General features: G+C 36.0%; 1 protein-coding gene across 1 annotated transcript in view; it reads right to left on the reverse strand.

The window, feature by feature from the left end:
• Nucleotides 1–15,225, reverse strand: part of CRPPA (CDP-L-ribitol pyrophosphorylase A) — a 408,855-nt gene that overhangs the window by 272,460 nt on the left and 121,170 nt on the right. The window contains exon 6 of the mRNA XM_025873381.2: nucleotides 13,224–13,321. Within this exon, the coding sequence (XP_025729166.2) occupies nucleotides 13,224–13,321 (98 nt within the window). The remainder of the gene's footprint in view (nucleotides 1–13,223; nucleotides 13,322–15,225) is intronic.

A 15,225-nucleotide genomic window follows, 5' to 3' on the forward strand; every position in this document is an offset into this window, starting at 1 on the left:
TCATAGACAGTGAACAGGCACTGAAAGGATATAGTATCCATCCAAGAGAAAAAGAGATTTGAATTTAAGCAGGCAAGTACTTCCAGGCTTTGGAAACAAGATGCTATGGATAATTTATTATGACTACAAGCTCAAATGGATATATTTGGTTCAGTTTCCCTGGAACAACAAAAACCCGAGAGCCATTATTTAGCTAAAGCCATAAGAACAATAGAATAAACTACTTAATGGTATTACAAAATAGAGTTATACTGCATGCAAATAGTTGAAATGAAATTCATCTCCAAACTCATGAGGGGAGACACAATAAATCAAATTATAAAATGTTATTTTAAAAACATGTATCCTATATTTGGAACCAAAAAATCAATAAAGTGAAGTGAAAGCACAGTAAATAAGCTCTAAAACTGTATCTCACTTTAAATAGCATAAGAAAACAAGGGAATATATATTATTCATTAGTATCAACTGATGAAGGATAGAAACTATAACCTACACTCCAACTGTTTTTTCCCCATTTTTTCAGTTTTTTATAGACTTTCCTCCTAAACATGTTTACCATGTATGTATGTAAAATCAATTAATTTCCTGAATTAGAAGAGCTGATTTTTTTACAAATATATGCCCCAAAGTAAATGTTGGGTATTCTTTTGATTTGTTTTTAACTCAGCATAACAGTTGTCTAGAACTTGTGAACAATGACCTCATTCCTAAGTGGACAAGGATGCAGAATATCATTTTTCCAAATTAACCATCTGGTTCCTTGAGAAAGGGTAATATTTCATTATGTGCCTGTGACTCAAAAACATACAGAGACAAAAAATGTAGATATGTATATAAAGTACACAAAGTGGTATTTGAAGACTATATTTACTCCCTCATTAATAATGACTCTAAAACTATGACAAGCAGTTGTAATTATAAACTGTTAATTTTATTAAATACAGCACGAATATAATTAATACCATCCAGGGCAACTAGGTGGTCCAATAATTTTGAACTTTTTTTTTTAACCTCTGGAAAACTGATCAGGAAATCTGGCTAGCATCCCAAATAAACTCAAAGAAATTAATTGGATGGTCTTCAACTAGTTTCGGTAGTCTTGTATATACACCAAAACCACATATTCTAACTGAATTGTGTTGGTACTGTTCAGTCAGCGGTCCCACGGTAGTGTTTACTGTGTTATTTCACTATACTTCACTGTGTTCAGCTCCAAAAAATGAACAAATCCTTTATCTTTAAAGCAAATATTGTGTTACATGTCAAAATAAGCATAAAATAACCCCATTTTGAATGGGTCTTACCATGTTGCAATGACTTAATTTGTTCTGTTTCCTTCATTTCTGCTCTTATTTCATTTACTATTTTTGATGATTTGTTTAACTATGTCATACATTGAATCTAGTTAGGTCTATAATAAAAAGCACAGATCCATATACTCCCTGGCCACAACCTTAAGGGCATTAGGCAGAATAAACTAGGTATCACAGACAGCCTCAACAAAACCAAAGGATGCCTTACACCCAGGAAAACAAATGTGTCTCAGTCATATCCTGCTAGTCATCAGTTCCTACACAGAACAGTAATGAAATTATGTGCTCCAGGAAACAGGAAGGAGTGGATAAGCAAATACAAGAAAATCTCCTATAGTCCCTGTTTGTTCCAAATATAAGATAAACACTCTTTAAGAACTTCATTTCTTTTATTATATCAATGAAAAATGGGTTGAAAAGACCCGGGCTTGTAGGGGTAAATGTGATGTAAGAAAACATTAAATACTACATGTCACCTTCTACAGAACTTTAAGAAGCAATACCCAACATAATCTTTTTATAGATATAACTGGTTTATATCATTTCCAGCTCAAGTTTTCCATCAGTTCATTTTGCTCTTAGGACAAAATATCGGTAACAACAGTAGCAGCACTGGTGATGATAGTAACCTTCACAGAGCCTGTCCCCACGTCCCAACACTTCACCTCCACTTCAACCATAGGAGTCTTCTTTCAGCCCACTCAACACAACTCTCTGAATGCCTTTTACACACTCTTCCTCCTGGATTTCTCTTAGCTAACTTCTGACTACACTTAGAGGTTTAACTCAATGTCTTATCCACCAAGAGATTCTAGCTCACTGCCCTCCTTCTGCAATCTAAAGGATTTTCCAGGGCTCTCTCTCACATTAGCATACTTTACCTACTGCTTACAACTGTTATCACCATTTGTAACCAAACATCTTTTTGAATTCATTTACTGTGTTATCCCCGATTCAACACTATGTTCCAGATAACCCTTGAAGGAACCACACTTGTTTAGTTCAACTCCCAGTATCCAGTGACTAAATCTTAACAGGCATGTATTATTTGGTAATTAGGGAATTAAGGACTAATGAAGGACCACATTCTTATAAAGCCTTTACTTATAAATCCTTTACTACTCAGCAAAGTATATATCATAAACTATTTTTCACTATTTGTTGAGTTAGAAAACAATAACAGACTCTTCCATTACTGTCTTATGTACATTTGGATAGCTCAAGCTCTAAAGTAGGTGTGGTCCATGAAATACTTCAAATTCCTTAAGAAATCAAGAAATATAACAAGCCTGATAATAAAGCCTTGAAATTCAAGTATGAGTGAAATGTTCTTATGTATGGAGGTTAGGAAGGGTATTCCTTACTTAGTTCCTTATTATACTTTTTAACCAACCTCTTCCATGTATTTGGTGTGCATTGTTAGAGTTTATTCAGTTCACCTCCTAAGGTAAGTTTCAAAAATCTAGCACAGATAATTATAACACACATACCCAATCTCTTCCTTTAGTTTCAATGAGAATCATTTTTTCTTTTCATGCCAGTAAGACAATCCTCCCACTGTGTACTGAGCAGCTCCACACCCTCACTGATCTGCCCAGCAGGTGACTTGATTTCAATCCTGGTGACTTCAGCCTTTTTATATGTTCTTTTCAGAGTGAGACAAAAGCTCTGGGAGGTAAAAATATTAGAAAATGGGGTGTTTTGTGTTTGTCTGTAACTTATGGGCTGAAAAATGACACAAGATAAATTTTCCCTTATGGGGGAGAAAAATATATAAAATTAAGCAATTCCTTACCCAAGGGGACTTCTTCCTAACATTAGGATTAAACCCTGTTAAACATCTGTTTTTTTAGGTCTTTTGTTTTACCTTTTCTTAGAAGAATATTTAATAGAAATCATAATGAATCAATCAGCACCTGCACTCAATAGTTATGTGATCTCAGGTAAATCATTAAACCAGAGTTTTCCTCTATTTGTAAAATAAGGGGGGTAGATTATTTTAAAGGATCAAGGCACATAGCATAGTCTCTGGCATATAAAAGGCACTCCAACTGTTAGTGTTGTGGGTGTTTGAGAGAAAACATTTTGTTAATTCCTTCTGTGGTTTAATGGTTTTTAGGCAAATTTAGAAGCCAGGACAGATTTTTGAATGACAGCTCCTTCCAAGTCAACTGAGATTCTCTAACTTTACAGAACACACAAAGTTCTTTTTTGTAAGTTCTACATGAACTCTTAGTTTTAAAAAATCCAATATATCTCCTCAAAGGAGTATATTACAATTAAGGGGTGCTTGAGAAACAGTGGTACTTTTTTTTTTTTCAGATTTACTTAAGTATTTGAGAAAGAGAGAGACAGTGAGAGCACACACAAGAGACCGCATGAGCAGGAGGGGCAGAAGGAGGGGGAGAGAGAATCTCAAGCAAACTCCACACAAAGCGCGAGACAGGGCTGGATCTCACCACCCTTGAGATCCCACACTTAAATGACTACACCACCCAGGCACCAAATCAGTGGTACTTCTTTCTTTTGAACATCCGCATACATCTTAGTTTTATTACATGAAGGAAATCCCTAACTTCAAATCAAGCCTAATTTTTTCAAGTTCTAAAGTTATCATGTATATTTATAAATCAATTAGACACTTGAAATTCAGAGAGAAACTTAAGTGCTTAAAAATTAGATATATCAAGCAGAGCACACATAAAGAATAAAGGAAAGAAGATTCTGGAAAGAGTTGTTCTAATCTTCAAGTCTCTGTAGATCTCTCCATAAAAACAGACAGTACAAGAAAAAACTTCAAAACTGAAAACCTGTAGATATTATCTATCACAAAATCAGTATTAGTAGGTAGGGATAAACTGCCAGCAACTATAAAGACCCCCACGGTTTAAGATAATGTGCAGGCCAGAGAGGAGGGGGATTACTTACAAAGAAAGTAATACAAAACCATCATCAGGTACTGTCTGGATAACTTAGCAGGCTATTCTGGAAAGAGCAGCAAAAACTCAAAGAGGCCATCTAGTCTCCAAATCAAAGTTGAAAACAAAGGGGACACATGAAGGTTCTCACTCTGCTGGGAGATTATTAGGAGTCTGGGCCCAAACTAAGAAAGCACTTTCTAAGTCAAAGCATCAGCCAGAAAAGTCTAAATTGACAGAGGTGCATCAGGAGTCAAAGAGAAGATCCAGGTAAAGGTAGCAAGGATGGAAGCTCAGGAACAAGTGAATAAGAAGTATATGCAATTAAGCTATAAAAATTATTCTGACCTACCCCTTCATCTTAAAAATAGATTTAAAAGACTCTCTTACTTAAAAAGTAGCCACAAGAGAGCACCTCAAATCTCATAAGAAATAAAAGAATAGAGCACCTGAGTGCCTCAGTCAGTTAAGCATCCAACTCTTGATTTCAGTCATGATCTTGGGGTTGTGAGATCGAGCCCCACGTCAGGCTCCGCACTGGCCATGGGGCGTGCTTAAGATTTTCTCTCTCCCTCTGCCCCTCCCCACCAGCTCTTGCATGCATGCACTCTCTCTTAAATGAATGAATGAATGAGTGAATGAAGAGCCAAATAATGTGCCTACAGGCAATACACACACTTCAGAAAGACATTCACAAAATGAGTGAAAGCTGCAACCCAACATTTAAAAATAAGCTAAAACAACAAGAGAACTACAGAAGTCAGAATTGGAGTAAGTCAGAAATAAGGTGATTAGAACAAGAAAATGGGAAACTGAGAAAATGTTTCAGAAATGAAAGGTAAGTTAGGAAGAACACAGAAGAAAGTAAATATCACAGCTTATGCCTGAAGAGAAATAAAATTTAAATTATGAAAAGTTTAAATTAAAACATTTTTTAAAAACCAAGAGAAAGTAATAGCTATAAAGATGGGCAAACAAATAGGAATGTCAGAAAAAGAAAACTAAAGTAATGGAATGAGAAAATGCTAAAACAAAATAATGCCATGACAATTTCGTGAAATAAAAAGATGTGAAATTATACTCTACAAGAACACATAGTGTACATAGGTATAGTAACCCAAAAGGGCCAACACTAAGAAAATTCTAGTACAGTTGGACTTTAAAGAAAAAAATACACCGGGCATCCAGGCAAAGAGACCAGATCCAAACACCTCATGATAGAAAACAAGGTAGATCCATATTTAAGGTGTTCAGGGTGTAAGTTTTGAACCAATGTTTTCACTGAGCCAAAATCAACTTGTACATTTTTAACCACAGAATAATTTTATTCACATGCAAGAACTTGGACTACTGTGTTGAGGAGCTCTCCCTGGGAAATCTCCTGGAGCATTAGTTTCAGAGAACCAAAATGATCTGCAAAATATCAATGTAAGTCTTAAAACTAAACAAACATTTACTTATAAATCTAAGAATAAATAATGGTTGTGAGGGAAACATAGTATGTAATCATATATAAATGGAAGAGAATATAAAAAAGGCTTGCTGTCATTTTAAAGGTGTTAGCAGGTAGTTAATTAAAAGACACTAATTCAGATTAGATACTGAAAGCAGAGGTAGCAGAAAGATGACACTAGTTATTTTCCGCACTGCCCAGAAGAGAGACCCATTAGACAAGAGCCAAAAGAATTTAAATTAATATTAATAAAAGACAAAAAGTGTTTCATAGGAATACTTATATAAAGGTAGCCAAAGGAGGACAGGAGAAAAATCTTAATAAACACAAAACAATATTTATTATACAGATACTGATAAACAATATAAAGAATAAACCATAAAACTTCAAAAAAACTGGTTACCCAGAGAAGGAGGAGGCAACAGGGTACAGAAGACAGTGACAAAAGTTAGACTTCTTTGAGTGTAATTTGCTTTGTAGATTTTGATAAAAGATCATATAAAATTAAAAAAATTTCTTTTGAAAAAGCAATGTCTAAAAACAAGCCAAATGATTTTGTGTATCTAGATAGCATCATAACCAATTAGAAGTACTACTCCAAATGACTGGAGAACACATTAATGTGATCATACATCCTAAACACGATATACTCTTAAGACAGTGAAGAAAAAAATACCTTACATTAGTCTCAGGAACCAACTAGCATGAAATAAAGCAAATGTGTTATGTTGGAATTATAGAAAACACTAAATTTCACTACTAGAGAAAGTTGGCAGATAAAACACATTTAAAAAAATCTGCATTCCCATTTCTAATTTCAGTTGGAAACATCTATAAGAATTAAGGATGTGTTTTATTTTTTAACAAATGACAGAAACTGTATTCTACCTCTGTTCAGCAAAATAAAAACTGGAAACAATAACCAGTTTAGTAGCAGCCAGCTAGAGAAATGGTTGATTCCAGGTTTTGCCAGGAAATGAATCTAGAGGTCAAGATGAATCTAGAACATCATGTCACATCAGAAAGCAGGAAAATTATCAAACTATTAGCATAATGAGAAAAGGAGTCAAGCTAACTTGAAGAGGTTCTAATGAATGGCCAAAACTGGACCATTTGAGCATTAGTAAAAGTATAACTGCTATGCATTGAATCACAACAAATACATTTTAAAATCATGACTCTATCTATAATCTTTAAGAATAAAAACCCCATTGATAATCTCCAGAGCAGAAGCCACAATTCCACTTTTTCATTTTACTTTGTATCATTTTGCAACCTTTATATAATAATGACTCTAGGCACTGGTGTCTGTCTACACCAAAGAAATACAAAAGACTGAACTTATGTACTTCTTAGGAGAAGTATACATCACCACCTTTGAAAAAGAAAATGATGTATTTTTTGCCAAAGAAAAACTTCAGTCTGAATCTGAACAAACCTCTAGATCTTACTACAATTTCCAGAATATACAGGTGACAGACAGACATGATAAGTGACACCACAGGGTCACAAACAGTAAAACCCTTAATGTGGGCATTTCTAAAAGACAATCTGCTTAAAAAAAGAGAGAGAGATAAAAGCTATAGATCAAAAGGAACTCAAGAGACATACAAACCAATAGTTATTTGTGGACAATCTTAGTTGGTTTTTTTTTGTTTGTTTGTTTGTTTGTTTGTTTGTTTTGAGAGAGCAAAGGCACAAGCAAGGGGTGCTGCAGAGGGAGAAGCAGGGAACCCGATACAGGGCTCGATCCCAGGACTCCGGGATCATGACCTGAGCCAAAGGCAGCTGCTTAACCAACTGAGCCACCCAGGTGCCCCACTTTGTGGACAATCTCGAAAGAGAATGAAAGGTACATTGAAAGATACAATGATTCCAACAAATGGGAAACAGAAAGGATAAAATATATAGAATTGGAGAAAAGTGAACAACTGCTGGACATGTGAAGATATTAGGGCACAACTATGGATATTTTGGAGATAATTATATGATTATAGTTTAAAAGATGAAACCTTTTTTGTACATACACATACTGAGAAATTTACAGATGAAAAGATAGGATAGCTGAAATTTTCATAAGCATAATTGGAGGGGTTTAAATGAGTAGAGAGAAAACAAGATTGGTCATGAGTTGATAATTGTTGAAGCTAGATACATGAGCATTCTTAATATTTTCTTTTTTTAAGTATGTAATTGAAATTTTCCATCATCAAAAGTGACATCTGGGTTAAGCACCTAGGTGGTTCAGTAGTTTGGGCATCCAACTCTTGATTTGGACTCAAATCATGATCTCAAGGTCATTAGGTCAAGCCCCATGTCAGGCTCCATGCTCGGTGGGGGGGGGGGGGGGCGTTTCCTTGAGATTCTCTCTATGCCGCCTCTCCCTCTGGTCCCCACCACCCCCTGAGCTCACACGTGCTCTCTCTAAAAAAAAAAAAACAAAAATCTTAAAAAAGTGATGGAGGAAGTAGCAAAGGAAAAGAAAAAAATATAGAAATGAAGCCTAGTAAAAGCTCAGAAACTATTTCTGAAGCTGTGAAGAATATGTTAAGACTATTATCTATTTTGTGGGCTCATTTCTTTTAAAATTAAGTCAATATTAAGTATGTTTTATCAGATTATACAACAGGTCACCTAGGGTTACACTATGGAATGATCAACATAAAAACCTAAAAAAAGTAGTCAATGACTCTTTTCTCTACTAGAATTTGAAAATTGTTAGGCTGGTTTATATTGGATAGAACTGTATTTAATTCAGGTGATTAAACTCATTTCTTGTTTAGAATATGTCCTTGGGCTGTTGGTTTTGGCTAGTCAGCTCCATCTGTCAGTCACTGATTTGAAAATTATTCGGTCTCACATTGAGGTCTCTCATCCATTTTGAGTTTATCTTTGTGTATGGTGCCAAAGACACAGATGGAGTGAAAAGAAGGGCCATATGCACCCCAATGTTCATAGCAGCAATGTCCACAATAGCCAAACTGTGGAAAGAGCCGAGATGCCCTTCAACAGATGAATGGATAAAGAAGATGTGGTCCATATATACGATGGGATATTACTCGGCCATCAGAAAGGATGAATACCCAACTTTTACATCAACATGGATGGGACTGGAGGAGATTATGCTAAGTGAAATAAGTCAAGGAGAGAAAGTCAATTATCATATGGTTTCACTTATTCGTGGAACATAAGGAATAGCAGGGAGGACACTAGGAGAAGGAAGGGAAAAATGAAGGGGGGGAATCAGAGGGGGAGACGACCTATGAGACACTATGGACTCTGAGAAACAAACTGAGGGTTCTAGAGGGGAGGGGTGGGGGGATGGGTTAGCCCGGTGATGGGTATGGAGGGCACGTACTGCATGGAGCACCGGGTGTATACGAAAACAATGAAGCATGGATCACTACATCAAAACTAATGATGTATTGTATGGTGACTAACATAATAAAATACAATAAAAAAAGAAAACTATTTGGATGTTTCTGATCAACTCTGGGGTTTGTCATATAGAATATAGGATAAACTCGAGTACTAAGGACTAGTTTTCATATCAAATAGATTGGGCCTCCATTTATTTAAGGATAATGGTCAGTGGTTGGATAATGATTTCTAATAGAGAAGACTCAGACTTAAATATAATACTGCTTCTCATGTACAGGAAACTAGGATGGCCATGGTAGTGGGTATTTTCTTTTCTAACTTAGTAACAGATTTATGTTTGTGGCAGACAACTCCTAAAAGAGACCCACTAAAAATTCCCCCACCTCTCAATATTCACAATCTCACATAATCCCCTCCTCTCAGTGTGGGTTGAATATACTGACTCACTTTGAATGAAGACAATAGGACACAAGTGATGGGGTGTTACTTTTAAGACCAAGTTACAGAAAGACCATGCCTTCAATCCTGAATGCCATGTTGTGAGGCAGCTCTGTGGATAAGCCCACACGGCAAGGGATTGAGGCCTGACAACAACTATTTGCATGAACTGGGAGCAGATCCATTGGCCCATGGATGATTCAGGTGAGACTGTAGCCTCAGCCTGCAGAGGACAGCTTGACTACAGTCATATTAAAGACCCTGAACCAAAGCCTAAGCTGTGCTGTGCCTAGACTTATGTCTCACAAAAACTGTGAGATAGCGAATGTTTGTTATTTAAGGTCACTAAGTTGGGAATAATTGGTTATACAGATACCATAGTACAATACGTAATATAATGTGCAAGTTAGTAATAACAAGTTATGATCATTTATCCATTTGTTTATTTAGCATTCAATAAATCTCCCCCTGGTTTCAAGACGGCACTAAGCTCTGGGAAGACTCCAGATTCCTCAGTTGAGGAATACTGAGATAAAATTCAAGTGTTTTAGAATTTTATTTGTTTCAGGGGTGAGATAGAGAATGGTTGAAAGATTACACCAGGTTTAGGGAAATAAGCAAAATATACAAATGTCAGAGGCCGAAACCTTAGCAGATGGAGAATTGCTTTAAGCAAGAATTTGTGAAATGTGAAATACTACTAACACTTAAGTTTGAGGGTCTGAGGAGCTTCTAAATGAATTTACAGCTGTGAAACACAGGCTGGTGAATAATTAAATACAGGGCTAGAGAATGGTTTTCTCTCTAGCAAGTAGATGATACGTGAAGCCATCAGCATGGTTATACAGAGGAAACCACTCACCCATGTACAGAAACCTAAAAATTATGAACAGGATCTTATAAACAAAACTAAGAGGAAGCCACAAACAAAAAAGGAGGTTCAGAAAAACAAGATATTGTAAAACTGGATGACATTCCTTCTGGATGAAAGTATTAGACGAGAGGGTCAAGTACTGCAATAAACCAAGATAAGGACTGATAAATGTCTTGTGGATTGCCCAGACGGTCACTGAGGACCTTGCTGAGAGCAGTTCCTATGCAAGGTAGGACTGGAAATCAGGCTACATTGAAATGAGAAATGAAAAGTTAAATTATTCGAAACAAGGCTGGCTTCAGGGTAACCTGAGTAAGAGGATTTTTTGTTTTGTTTAGTTTCAATTAATGGAAGGAACTTGAATATGCTGGGATGTTGACAGCAATGGGGGAAGAGGAGGGAGGGGAACCAGAGCTCAGAAGAAGAAACAGTCTTCCTAAGGGTACGGCTACAGACATAGGATTCGTGGAGGTTTAGTGCCGGGAAGATAGGAATGCTGCCATGTGGGGGTCGTGCCCGACAGTGGGGTTAAAGACAGTGGGACTGGACCAGCTTTTCTCAGCTGAAGGGGGATTTTGCCCCATCCAGGCAACACTTACTAGTAAGTAACTGGAGATGTTTTAGTTGCTACAACTAGGGGCATCTGGTGGGTATAGGCCAAGGATGCTGCTGAACAGTATACAACGCAGAAGACAGGCTCTCACAGCAAAGAATTATCTAGCTCAAAATGCTAACAGTGAAGTTAAGAAAACCTGGGTTCAGCGTTTGAGCAAAGTGCAGGAGGTTTAAAATATTCACAGAGGAGGATGGGGGGTTGATTATGCAATCGTAGTATACTTACTTTAAAAATAAATAAATTATTCTTTGCCCACTGGAGAATGGAGACCAGTATTTTTTAATGGCAACAATCTGCACTGCTGTATAATTTTCTCCAGCAGTATGAAGTTTGAGTCAAGGCTTAGAGAAGTGAAAAGTTAGACAAATACCTGGAGTTTTAACCAAGGGGTGCATTTGAAGTACAAGGGAATTGAGGACAGCAGTAGAAGATTCATGATTCACTGAAGCCCTAGAATATGACATCTAAACTAGGCAAGGAAGGGAATAAAATAAAATGTAGCCAAAAGAAAGGGAGAAGATGGGGGACCTGGGGTTTCCTATAAAATTCAAATATGCGCAGGAGTAATTTAGCAAAATATATGAAACGACAAAACATTGTGGTCAGAACTTAAGAAATAACCTTAGTATTTATTTTGTCAGCACAGTTAAGATGATGGCAATATGCAGACTGGACCCAATGGATAGGTAGATGAAGGTCACTGGGAATGAAAAGGGTAAGGACCTGAGAGGCCAGAGTGATGAATAAATCACACAAGGCCAGTAATGTACTACTGTGTGTATCCCTACATTCCATGTCATTTCATCATTCAACAGATACAGGAAAAGAAGCAATAAAAAGTCAATACTGCAATAATTGTTATCAAAGGGATTTCTTGCAGGGTCTAATACTAGAAAGATCCATAAAGGAATTAGTCACACAGAACACAACAGCTGGGTACTCAACAAGAGTATAAAAACCCAACTCTCTAAACTTAGGGTTGATCGATAGCCAGAGTTCCAGTAATATTCTTTCAGGGTCTCACCTCAGTGACTTCTGCATTGACTGGAGAAAGAATAAATGAGATTACCCAAAGGTAAAAGACTATTTTTGAGGCAAAAGGGTGCTTCAGTGGGTCAGACAGTGGAAAGTTATCAATAAATATTCTGCAAGATGCAGCAGTTAAACTGGGGAATGGAATTTAGGAATAGGTTCTCAATAGGTGAACTCGAGGTAGAAAGCAGAGAGCGCAAGACGCGAAAATTTCCAAGGATGAAGGGGAAATGTCCAGAAAGTCAATGGATAGAAGCAATATCGCAAAGTAGATTATGGTATAACCTTTCCACTGAAGAGACAGTGGATATGGTGGTCATTTTCTTTCAGCTTAGGTTGTTGCTCCAAGTGCTACTGGGTAGAATTTGGCACTAAGTGCCATTAATATCACCTGGGGGAGCTTGTTAAAAATTTGGATTCTATCTCTTCTTGGCCTTTTGGCTAAGGTGAAGTATAAAAACTTGGATTCTAGAACTAATCCCAAACTACCGTTCACTAAGTTTTTATATATTCCAGGGATCTATGTTCTTCACAGTTCGTGTATCTAAATCAGGACTAAAGTTTGGGAACTAGTAGCATTCATTACTTAATACACATCTGTCTCATCATCAAAAATTTAATTATTACAGTTTCATCTTCACCAAAAATTTACTACAAGTTAGATGCTTTCCAAAGTCAATCCTCTTAATAACTTTACAAAGTAGATGTTATTGACATTTTCAATTTAAGATAAGGAAATTAGGCAAAAAAGCTGCCATCTGAGCAGACAGTCTTAGCAGAGCCCATTCCCCTTCTAACTGCGCTATCATGATGAAATTAACTAAATAAACTTTTTCCTTCAGCTTTTAAGTAGAATTTGATCATGTATATTGTTAAAAGGTCATCACATGTTCATCATAAGCCCTGATAGATGGTTATACATTTTAACAGAAATAGGGAAATGACTTAAAATTAAATAAAATCATTTTGTCAACAAAACATTTCAAGACAAAAAGTTGTCAAAGAAGTAAATAATACAAGTCGTTAGTGGTAAATGTTACAAATAATTCCTATGGACCTCACACTTATTACTACTTCTTCCATTTCCTTAGCCCAATTAGGTATGAATTCAACTAAGAAGTTCATCAGCTCAAAAACGGGGAGTAAGTGGAACTCAACTCTTTGATGTCATGAAACTCAACCTTTGAATACTTACATTTAATTCATTTTTTAGTAATTCTTCAAGATGATGACCTACGTGATTCTCATCTTCTTTTGTGTCCATAACTATGCAAATGTGTTGTGAAATTCTTTCTGAGATAAAAAAGAAAAAAAATACTAAGTTTCAAACAGAAAATGGAACAAAGCACTAGTATGCTAAAACCGAGGCTTACCTGCTGTTCCTAACTGTCCAACTAAGAACCAGGAACTATGAAGCTTTTACCTTCAGGCAGTGAAGTCACTTGGAATTCACACTGATAAGTCCTTGACCCGTTACCACCCAAGTCAATAAAGGTGTGTATTCAACACTGTATAGGTGGCTAACCAGAATGTGTGTAATCAACAGAAATAAGCGAGCTTAGGATACATTTGAAAAGGACTAACCGGAAGTGACAGCTCTTTGGCTTGACAATGCAATCCTCCTACATTTATTTGGAGTCTCCTAGAATCTGATAAAATCCCATCTCTCCTGCAGATGCCCTCCTCAGGCTAGACGAAATCTCCTGTGTGCAGCTCACTGTGCCACCTAGTGTCCTGGGTGAGTACAGCAGTTTCCTTGGCATTCCTCTCAATTTGGTCAACTCAATACAATTAAGTTCCCACCTGTTTCAGTGTTACCACAAGTGAAAAGAGCTAAATGGATTTTCAAATTTTTTAGGCCTCTTTGACATGATCTGATTCAAAAACAGAAGCCATATGACCTAATAATGTTCACCTTTGTTAACCCTGGATGCACGCTCTCAAAAGATATGCCATCCTCCTCTATACTAGACAGATCTAAAATGCTAAGAAATAGCTATATTGTTGCCAATTAAGAAGATGTTGCATGGTACCATATGAAGAATAAAGAAAAAAGGCTGAATTTTAAATGAGAAGCCTAAATCAGGTTAGTTTGATTAACATTTAACCCAGCTATTAAGGAGGGCACATATTGCATGGAGCACTGGGTATTATACGCAAACAATGAATCATGGAACACTACATCAAAAACTAATGATGTAATGTATGGTGACTAACATAAAAAAAATAAAAATAAAAAACACATTTAACCCAGCTGCTTCTTACATGGACAGGTCTATATAATTTGGTGTGTATGAACATTGATATAGTGATAGTTTATCATTTTTCTAAGCAAAGCTGGGAACAACAGCTTAAAATATTAACAATATCAAAAAAAATAAAATAAAATATTAACAATATCACCAATTAATAGTACTCCTATTACTAATTACCTCCCACTTATCAAGAATATTATATGGTGCTGGAGCTCTATGTTCTATTAGTACCAATCTTCATGATGACACCCTTTATAATTTTCTGAAACCATATAAGAGATTCCAGAAACATGACTTCACAGAAAGGAAATTTTTTCATGATCACTCTTGCCAAGGCTTTATCAACTTTATTAACATATTCAAAGAAAAGCTTTGTTGATTCTCTTGTATGTTTATTTTCTAGTTCTTGAATTTCTACTATCCAGTATTTTCTTCCTCCTACGCTCTTTGATTTAGTTTGCTGTTTTCTTGAAAAAGATGCTTAAATTGTTTACTTCCAGCTTTTCCTTTATTCTTATATTTACATATAAAGCCTTAAATTTTCCTCTAATTCACAGCCTTAGCTTTATTTCAAACATTGTGATATTTTCATTCAGTTTAAATTATTTCATTTTCATTTTAAAAGATTTATTCACTTTCCTCTCATTTTAACATTTTGTAGTATCTACTGTAATTTCTCATTTGTTATTTTTCCTGAAGTTCCCATGAATTACATAGCATATTTTTATTATTCTGTGTTTGTTCTACAACAAATTACCATAAATTTAGCAAACACCCACTAATGAGTCCCTAATTCTGTAGGCCAAACAAGAAAGACAAAACATGTAGCCATGATAAAGCAAAGGGGACAATATGTAAACAATGGGTGAACTGGTTTATCTAGGTAAAAGACAGATGGAAGTTAAGTGTACTATTCTTTCAACTTTTGTTTCAAAGTATACT

The sequence above is a fragment of the Callorhinus ursinus genome, unplaced genomic scaffold, assembly GCF_003265705.2.
Source record: "Callorhinus ursinus isolate GAN/ISIS: 27379988/994484 unplaced genomic scaffold, GSC_fseal_2.0 scaffold12, whole genome shotgun sequence".
In the NCBI taxonomy this organism is placed as follows: domain Eukaryota; kingdom Metazoa; phylum Chordata; class Mammalia; order Carnivora; family Otariidae; genus Callorhinus; species Callorhinus ursinus.